The 10,182-nt window shown below is 35.2% G+C and overlaps 1 protein-coding gene across 1 annotated transcript; it reads right to left on the reverse strand.

The window, feature by feature from the left end:
- Positions 1-263: 263 nt before the first annotated feature.
- Positions 264-4,244, reverse strand: LOC120076576 (laccase-22-like). Its single transcript, XM_039030448.2, has 6 exons — positions 4,082-4,244; positions 3,848-3,999; positions 3,108-3,352; positions 2,907-3,035; positions 1,015-1,935; positions 264-616 (listed from the first exon to the last, which is right to left on the reverse strand). Exons 1-6 carry the CDS (start codon positions 4,166-4,168, stop codon positions 486-488), a joined length of 1,665 nt encoding a protein of 554 aa, XP_038886376.1. The 5' UTR covers positions 4,169-4,244; the 3' UTR covers positions 264-485.
- Positions 4,245-10,182: the final 5,938 nt, after the last annotated feature.

Below are 10,182 nucleotides of genomic sequence, written 5' to 3' on the forward strand. Positions count from 1 at the left end.
AAAAAATTTAAAAGGTGATTATATAAAACGTTAAGATTTGTTTTTAAAAATGGTTTTTTAACTCTTCTGCAGCAATGCCAAAAGCAACTTAAGTCCTAAGGAATTGTAGAGATACTTTAATCATTGAAATAAGTGGGCTATTTAAAGTATGAAGGAAGTGGGTTAGTTGGTAACTAAGTATTGATTCAAACTTTCAAACATCATTTTTTCCTATTTTATATATTTTTTAATTTAAAGATCACATATTAGAAATAAAGTATATATTTTTTATAAAGCATATACTTTATTAAAAAAAAAAAAAAAATCCTTTTGACATTTAATTTGAAATAATACAGCAAAACACAACATATTCTTCAATCTTAACTTGGTATAATCTACCTCGTTGTTTTGATTTTTTCACACAAGACAACACAACAAATCAATTCCCTCCCCTTCACCAGATTCTTTGCTCTGTTTTTTAAGCTTTTAAAAAAACCAGAGAAATCCTAACACTGCGGGAGATCACTCGGCGGCGGCGGCAAAGATTCATTAGGGCCTTCCCCATTTTCAACTAAAAACGCCATTCTTAATCCCCATGTCGTATGTACTTCCAAATGGCAATGCAAAAACCAAATCCCTGCCCACAAAAAAATGCAACTCAAGAGTCAAAAACAAGAAGAACAACTAAGACTACAAAGAGTAGTCTAAAAAGTAGACCTCAATAAATTCCGCTTCTTATTGTTTATTTTTTACTAAGGGTCTGATTTGACACTCAAACCAAGCAGAATCGAACTCCTTACACTCCTATCTTTAATGGATACGTGAGACTCACTATCCAATTTATAATAAAAAATGTAAATTGATTGATGGAAGGTGATCGATCGATTTGTATTTTAAAATTACGTTATCATTACTAAGAAACATATAAATGTGACAAATTCATTATTATAAATTAACAATTTAATTACTTTTGTGATTGTGACTGAATCTATTGATAAAATTCTATGATTACACCAATGGGATAAATGTATTTACCTGGGTTATCTGCTCTGAACCTTATGGCAGTCCACCCTCCATTTGGAACTCCAAAAGTGTTCCTCTCAACTGGGTCAACAAGATTAAACACTTTCGGATCTTCAGTCGGATCGAAATTTCCTAATCCTTTCCCGACAACGAATACATTGAAACCATGTAAATGAATAGGATGACTCTCTGGAGCAATCACAGAAGTGTCTTGAATTACCAATTGAACCGTCGAATTATAACAAAGCCTATACACCTTTGTCCCATTTGAAGTCTGAATATTTGCCGGTGGTTTACCAGTATAATCGTAAACAAACGTCGGATTCGCCGGAAAATCCTCTGTAAAAACCCCTGGAATTTTGTAGTAATGTGATTGAAGAAGTGAAATTTTGGGCATTAAGAACGTTACATTATTAACCGCCGCCACAATTCTCACTCCATTAACACAAGTTTCACAAGGATTAACCCCAACTCCAACTGTGAAAAACAGAGTATGGTCGATAAACAATGGGACTTTTGCTGGGTATTTCTCTGAATTGAGACTTCGTAGAGAATCGATGAACTGATTTGTTAAAAGGGTTGAATTTTGAGGAGGAATTTGAGTGAATACAATTGGGGGATTAATGGGAGTTCCTTTGTAGCGAAGAAAAGCTGTTGCAGTTAAGTTATTGATTGGAACAGGGGCATCCATGAAAGGGGAAGCTGTAATTAAGTATTTTCCGATGGGTTTATTGGTTGTAAGAAGAGCATTTGTAGTTTGGCCCGGGCTTATGAAAATGGTGTCTGTTTTGAAAGGTTTAGTGTAAGAAGCATCGACTTCAACAATGGTGAAATGGTGATCTGCGATTTTGAAGAAGAAATCTTCGTTCAGAGCTGCGTTTATGATGCGAAGAAGATAAGTCTTCCCACTTTCAACGTGTAATGTGAAGCTTCCTGCACATCCATCACATTATATTACAAAGCGAACATCATTAGAAATTTATAACAAAAACTATCTATCCTTTTAGTAATAATTTTGTTTTCGAAAAATAAGTCTATATAGACTATTACTTCTCAACAAAAATAAAAAACCAAATGATTACTCAATCAAGTTTCTATATTTAGGGTTCTTTGATGGAAAATTTGAAAACAAGAAATTTTAAAAACATCGAATTTAATGTAAAAGAATTATTTTTAACTACTATATTTGCAAGTGTTCCAAAACTACATATGTATTTTGTAGTAAATTTCAAGAATTTTATTCTAATTTAAGTTTAAACAATTATTTTAAACGTATTTGATACCATATTTACATTTATAAAGCAAAATAGTTATTCACTAAATATTAGGTCGAGTATAAACTATTATTAATTAAGTTCAATTTTTTTTAATTATTATTTTGTAATATCATATAATTTATAATACATTATATAATATACATCTTAATTTTGAAACACTTGTAAATATCGCAGTTAGGTCAGAATATTAGATATAATAAAATTTAGATCAAACTTAAAAGTCTATTGATAAACTATATAACTAATAGGAGTTTACAAATGATAAATCTATTGCTAATTGATTTTGTTATAGTTGCAATTATTTAAAAATGTTGGTATACACTCAGTTATTAGATTTCAAAATACTACCTATTGCAATTATCCTTTTATAAAACGAATTGAATTTATAACATAAAACATTATATTTCTTATAGTTTTTATCTTTATTTAATATAACTATACATTTAAAATCATGTTACATTGTCTTGATCATAGAATTCAAAAATAGATTTTAAAAAATATATTTTTAAATGGTTTACCAAACATATATTTACTTAATTTAGTGAATATAAAAACATAAAAAAGAAATGTGGATTTGCAACCAAATAAGCTCTTAGAGATTTTTGTTTTAGTTTTGGATTTGATCACCGCTAGTAGCGCAGCCAGGAACAGGGCCGGAGTGGCCATTGATTGTGTGGGCGTCTGATACGTTGGGTGGCAGACCCAATTTTGTGCTGTTGTTGATCATAGCTTCCACATCGGCCTTCCACCATTCGCCTGAATATAATGCAGAACATAAAGCATAACTCAACAGTTAAAACATCACTAATTAACAAAAACCGAATTCACCTAAAATGATGATCTTTTCTTTATGTGGATGGGGAAAAGGATAAGGAACACCAAGCTTGGGGAAGATGACAATGGCGCCGTGAACTGTGGCTCTAATCCAAGAGATATGAGCGTGCCAAAGAAGGGTGCCTCTTTGGGAATGTAGAGTGAAATTGTAGACATAGTTTTGGCCCGGTTGAATCGGACACTGTGTGATATATGCTGGTCCATCTGCCCACCCGCTTCGGAGTTGTCGTACCCCATGCCTGCCATACGTCATTGGATATGAGACATATACTACCTTACTTGAAGTTAAAAAGTTCTATTATGATACAAACGAAAATCGACAAGCAAAGAAAGTGTAAACAGTTACGATATAAAAATTTACATGATTTATTAACGTGTTAGTCGTTACATTCAGATTGAAGAAGAGGACAGTTTTATTATTTGAGGATAATTCAAGAAAATACGGATATTGTGGCACTTGTGCTTTGTATTTCAAAGTACCAGATAATAGATTCAAGACATTCCAATAAGTTCGAATCTCACACCTATGTTTGACAATTAATTTCATGGACTAATAAACACAAAAACATTAAAAGGATTTAAACATGGAATGAACAAGCTTAAGTTTAGGGTTAAAGTAAATTTAATCATATCAATACTTTAACAAATGTGGTTGACTGATTACGATCCCGAATTTATATTAACTCCAAACTCAATGAAATACATAAAAGCTAAGGTTATGTAATGGTTGAAACCAGTGGATAGTGAGATTGTGGTTAGCTCGGTTGGTGACTCTAACAATGACAGTATCATCTTCTCTGGCATACAAAGTTGGTCCTGGAAACTTCCCATTCACCGTCATAATATTCTTCCTTCCACAAACTTTCCTTTCATTCTTCAACAAAACCTGCACACAAACTTTTTGAGAATTACAAAAATGTTTTGGTTTTAGCCTAAAAAATGAGAAGGAATGGAAATTATAACTTAACTAAAAAGCTATAATGACGGACAAGAGACTCAACCACAGCACCACAAGACAATGCTACCAAAAGAGTAATCAAAACAATGCATCTCATAATTCTTCTCTGCTTCTAGACAATGGATTTTGAATCAAAAAATGGGGTTGAAAGAACTTTATAATAAAGCAATAAATTTCAGTGCTTGTCATGTCCTTTTAAAATGGAAGGTGAAAACAAAGAATCAAACCATATTGAAAAATACTTTTGTTTGGTTTTCTTGCATGTTACACAATGATATAATGGCACAAATACCATATTATTAAAATTATGTCCACTTGAAACTTACTTCCCAGCTGCTTAACTTATCCACCCCATCTGTCTCTCTCAATCAAGGCACAGGCAGCCACCCTCTTTTCTTGTCTCAATCTCATTAAACCTAAAACACTGAAAGGATTATGATCAGAATTCTGCTACTGTTTTAGTTTCTAAAATCATCATTTTGGAGGATATTCTACAAGTGAGATGATAATCCTAGATAAATTATAGATTGAACCTGAGGGAGCTTGTTTCATAATTGTGTGTTTAATGAGCCAATATTTAGCTGAAGAAATTAAACCTTATTGAGGAGTTTTTGAGGCATCTATATGAAGGTTATATAAAGGCTATATATGTACATATGAAACAACAGAAAATTGAACAATGGCTGTTTAGTTGAACTGACGGCTACTCAATTGGGAAAGAACAAGGATTGTTTGTCACCCTTAATAGGCCTTTTCTCTTACAGCTTGAAGCAATCCCTTATTTTTATATAAGCTTTAGTCTCTCCCCCTCAAATTTCGAACTTCATGTGATTAAATATGTGATTCCCATCAATATAACTAAAGAAAAATACACTTTTAGTCTCCAAAGTTTTATTTAAATTACATTTGAGCTTTTTGAGCTTTTGAAATCAACAACTTTACTCTGGCCAACCTAACCTACCTATTTTAAATAAAAATATAATTTTTAAAATAAGTTATTGAATTAAAAAATATTGAAAAATTATGTTTTTGAATTTTAAAATTTGGTTCAAATTAGTCCATAAGTTTCAAAATTGAACAATTAACCAACATTTAGGAAATACTTGATTTTTAAATACCACGTTAGTGAACCATTAAGTATTTAACAGATTCTGTGAGTAAAGGGACCAAAATCGAGAATTTCCTAAATGTTGGAACATAATTGTTCAATGGTAAGATCTAGGGACTAAAAGTATACTTTTTAAAAACTATATATATATATATATATTCTCCCTTCTCCTTCAAAGTTCTCCCCCTCTTCCTCTCATGGTTGCCACTCCACTAGCTATTAACACAAACTTATATTTTTCTTTTTCCTTCGCCTTCTTTCCTCTTTTTTCTCTTTTCCTTTTCATCCTCCTTTCTCTCTTCCTGTTTTTATTCAAAAATAAAAATGAAGGAGGTGCACCTATTCCCTCGATCTTAGATTTGGGTTGAGAATCTTATAAAGCCTATGAGAAACAAGGATTGTTATGAGTGATTTTAGACCGCGGGCATATTCGACATAAAAAAGAAATAAAAGAGACAAAGCCAAGAAAATAACAAGATTTGGGTCAAAAGTAGAACCCTAAGACAAAAATGGACTTAAGGAAGAGGGTTGACTTAAGCCAATGTGCTTGGGCGAGGCCACTAACAAAATGCCTAACAGGCCATGCCTGTACATGTCCCAAACCAAAAACATCATTCTAGGACCAAAATGGGCCTAGGGGATGTACTCGGTATCATAATCATACTTGAAGGTAATAGAAGGTGACCCCACTAGTGCAGGCAGTACAATGGCGATACATAAGTATCAACACATCAGGAAAAGTCAGAGGGCTGAGAGAAGTGTTGTGATGCGACCAAGGAGGATGGTGCATAGTGGGCAAGCATGCCAAATTGAGAAACAAACAAGAAGACAAACATCAGTGTCATTGGTGGTATCAGTGACAAGCTCAATGGGAGCCAGATGGAGCCCCAGGCCATGACCTTAAAAGTCAAGGTTGTTGGGGTTTGTGCCCTAAAGTCTCATGTCTAGTAGTTCGTAAACAACTTTGTACGAACACTTGTGATATATAATGTAAATGATATTTACTTCACTACTTGACTTTGCACATTTAGATTTTACCACAAACCAATAAACTTAATATCCCTGGTTATCTGTATGTAACTTAAGTATGTATGTGGTGACATACAAGTGCATCATTGTCTTGAGTGATAACCAAAATGGTCTGTAGTATATGGATATAAGAGGGAAACCTTATCCTGGTAACGGTACGGATGCGGCCCACTTTGTGGAATGGTCACAAGTGTTGTGACTTGTCACAGATAGTCTGATCCTAATCATTCGTGTAGGGGACATGCGAGTAGGATCGTCCTATACAAAGAGTTTGTTTAAGACCTGACCACAAAGTGTTAACGTCTCGTTATATAACACCGTTCATAATTGAGACTTCACTTCACTAGGATGACCATAGGTAACATGACCTCAATCCTGAGTGAGTTAGGAACTCCCGCCATTGAGGGCGGTCCTTTGATTTGCATGGGTGCGAGTGGCCAGAACGCCGACTCAAACCTATCATTTTGGGGATTGTCTGATTTGCTAGCTGGGAACTCAGCTACACAAGATGAAATTCACTCCTTCCCCGAGGTGGGGGCAAGTAGATAGATAGCTCCCTTAAGGGCTGATTCCAGGGCTTGAACGATGTGGTGTCACGCACCTTCTTATGGCCCAAGAGGTGTTCACAAATAGTAGAACTATGTTGTATTGTTCATTAGAGAGATCAGTGGTACTTAAGGAGAAAGATGTAATTTCAAAGGCAAAACGATAAATTGGCCTTCTGTAATTACGAGCATCTGTGAAGGGTCATCATACTGATGATTGGTTATATCCAATGGACATAGAAATATATCTATGGCAAGAAGAGTTCAACTATTGGTCTTTAGTGGAATGCTTGGCAGTTAACGGATGGTGGACATCGTGACTAAAGAGTTTAGTTAGCTATTCACGTACCGTTGGAGCTTCAAGCTATAGGTTCATAAGGTCCCCTTGATAGTTTGGATACAAGTTGAGAGTCAGTTTTTGGGTCACTTTGAAATGTTTCAATTTACAAGAGGGAGTTCGATTATATATGATATAATTGAACGAGTTAACTAAATATGATATAGTTAACTTTATGTATGAGATACATTAATTTGGAGGAAATTGTATATATATATGATTTATATCTAGTAAAGGAAAAATATTATAATTATATATGATATTAATTTATAAGTTATGAACGTGATAAGATCACATTCATTAGATGGTTATAAAGGAAATAAGAAGGCACCTCTTCGTTCTAAATAACGAATGAGTGCATTATAAATAGCAGGCGGTGTGCTGATCTCAATGTGCGCGGGTATTGTGAAAAAGATAGTGTCATTGTTTAGAAAATCAGTACCTATATGATAGTGACTGAACGATCGCTTACATAAACGATATTGTTAAGCGATCGCATACCGATTACACCATCACACACTATTATCTAACCGATCGTTTACCTTTTTCCTAAGCGATTGTTTAACTCTCGGTATTTACTAAACGATCATATAGATGACCGCTTAGTTTTTCCTACGCGATCGTTTGAACAATCGCTCACCCTTTTCCTACATTATCGTTTAGACAATCGTTTATCTTTTCCTACACGATCGTTTAGATGATCGCTTACTTTTACTATACGATCATATACTTCACCTAAATGATCAAGCATGTTGTCTATGCGATAGATGACCGTATCTCCCACTTGCTTGATCGTTGTGTACGGTCTCTCTTCCTCCTTCCCTCTACCAAATCCGAAAAAAGCCCACACTTTGGATTCTCACTGCAAGAATATTGAGGGTTTTGAGTGGTGTTGTCTTCTCCATTTTCTTCTATTCGAGTGGTGATTGTTTAAGGTAGACGGTTGGGTTTCAAACTCGCTGTGAAGAAGAAATCTTCATCTAGTATGATTTCTTGATCCCTTTAGCATTATGAAAGTATGTTTGAATGTATATGCGGTAATTCTGTCACAATGAATTAGAAAGATCCACTTTCGCTCGTAGGTACTCTTGAATAAGAGTTCCTTCAATTGGTATCAGAGCCAGGTTTTCTGATATTCCAATTCATTGCTACAAAAGAATTGCAAATATGTGCTTAGTGGGTGCATTTCTACACTGTTTAATCGTTAAATTATTGTGGATGTGCGGATTTATGGATATTTTCGTGGATGTTAGCCTTAGTTTGTTTTAATTCTTTTACATTTGCGGTTGTTTGTAAAGGCCTCTATTTTTTTGGCATTAATAATCGTTATTGAGTCTATATTCAAAGTCTGTTTGAGTTTTGAGTCGTTTGTGAAGAAGATCGAAGTAAGCGTTGTGGTTCTTCGAGGAAGGAGACGATCAAGGGTTGATCGCATCGTGCTGACGATGGAGTACGCGATCGTCGTTGATTGTATCGGTTAAACGATAGGGTATGCGATCAAGTGTTGATCGCATCGTGCAACCGATGGGGTACGCGATCGCTGATGATCGCATTGTGTAGATGATCGGGTAAGCGATCAAGAGTTGATCGCATCGTGCAGTCGATGAGGCATGCGACCGCTGATGATCACATTGTGTTGATGATCGAGTAAGCGATCAAGGGTTGATCACATCGTTTCAAAGATTGGTTGCGCGATCACTGAGTATCGGGTCGTGTAGACGATGTGATGTTCACGTATCGCTTAACGCACGCGCGCACTGGAAGATCATTTTGGTCAGCAAGCTTCATCACTTAGTAACTGACTAAACGATCGCTTAGTAACGCAAGGTAAATCATTTACCTGACGCCACGTTAAGTGATTGCATAGACGATCGTTTTGGTTAGCAAGCTTCATCGCTTAGTAACTGACTAAACGATCTCTTAGTAACGTAAGGTAAATCATTTACCTGACGCCGCATTAAGTGATCGCATTGACGATCGTTTTGGTCAGCAAGTTTCATCGCTTAGTAACTGAGTAAACGATCACTTAGTAATTAAAGGTAAATCGTTTACATGACACCGGTTAAGTGATCGCATAGATGATCATTTTTGTCAGCAAGCTTCATCGCTTAGTAACTGACTAAACGATCGCTTAGTAACGCAAGGTAAATCGTTTACCTATCACCCCGTTGAGCGATCGCATAGACGATCAGGCTTTGTTGCCTCGTTTTCGTATACACGATCGTTTAATTTTTCTCTTATCGTCTAGTTCGCGCTGGACGATCGTCTACCTACGACATTTACTACACGATGGAATCCTTCTGGCGGTTCAAGACCCGGTTCGCCTGTGAACCGATTTGCTCGATAAAAAATGAAATAGATAGGGTTATTTCATTCCGGTTTGTTTTTTAATGTGTCATATGGTATGCACATATAGATAAATCCCACCTTAGGTCATGCATATTCTCTTTATTATAAGTGTTATAATTTAGAGAAGCATGTTTTAATTTACATAAATGCATGCTCATGCATTATATAATATAAGGGTTATATTTATGTATACTTTATTCTTTTAATGTTTTATTTATAAGTGTTATAATTACTTCGTTATGTTGGATGAGTGTTTTAGTTGTTTATTTTATAAATGGTTATAAAATGAAATTAGAACTAAAATAATTAGTAAAAGATTAATATGTAGCAAGTCTATCTATAGTAGACCTTTTGACGAAGGTGGGTTCTGTCTAGGCTAGGGTATTTAAGATGACGGCAACGGAACACCCCTACCTGGGAACTTACCTAGAAAGGTAATTTAGATAGATTTGATGGATGAAAACTAATGCCAGTCCATTAAAGAGTTTAATGTGACTACTTGGATTTTCTTTTTCGATTTCAAAGACAAAAGTTGTTTTTGAGCAAACTTTATAAATGACTTAGATCATAATCAGTAGCCGGATTGTCTAGATTAATAAACACCTAGGTAGAACATTCATGGGAGGTTCTTGGGGCATTTGATGCTTCATTTTCACCTCTCGCATTTCTCCTCCATAGTCCACACCATGAGATCTACCCTCGGCCTCAAGGCACCTTTGGCGTGCCCCCCAACGGATCGTGTT

This window comes from Benincasa hispida, chromosome 4 (genome assembly GCF_027475165.1).
Source record: "Benincasa hispida cultivar pf3 chromosome 4, pf3_genome.v1.1, whole genome shotgun sequence".
Taxonomy (NCBI): Eukaryota; Viridiplantae; Streptophyta; class Magnoliopsida; order Cucurbitales; family Cucurbitaceae; genus Benincasa; species Benincasa hispida.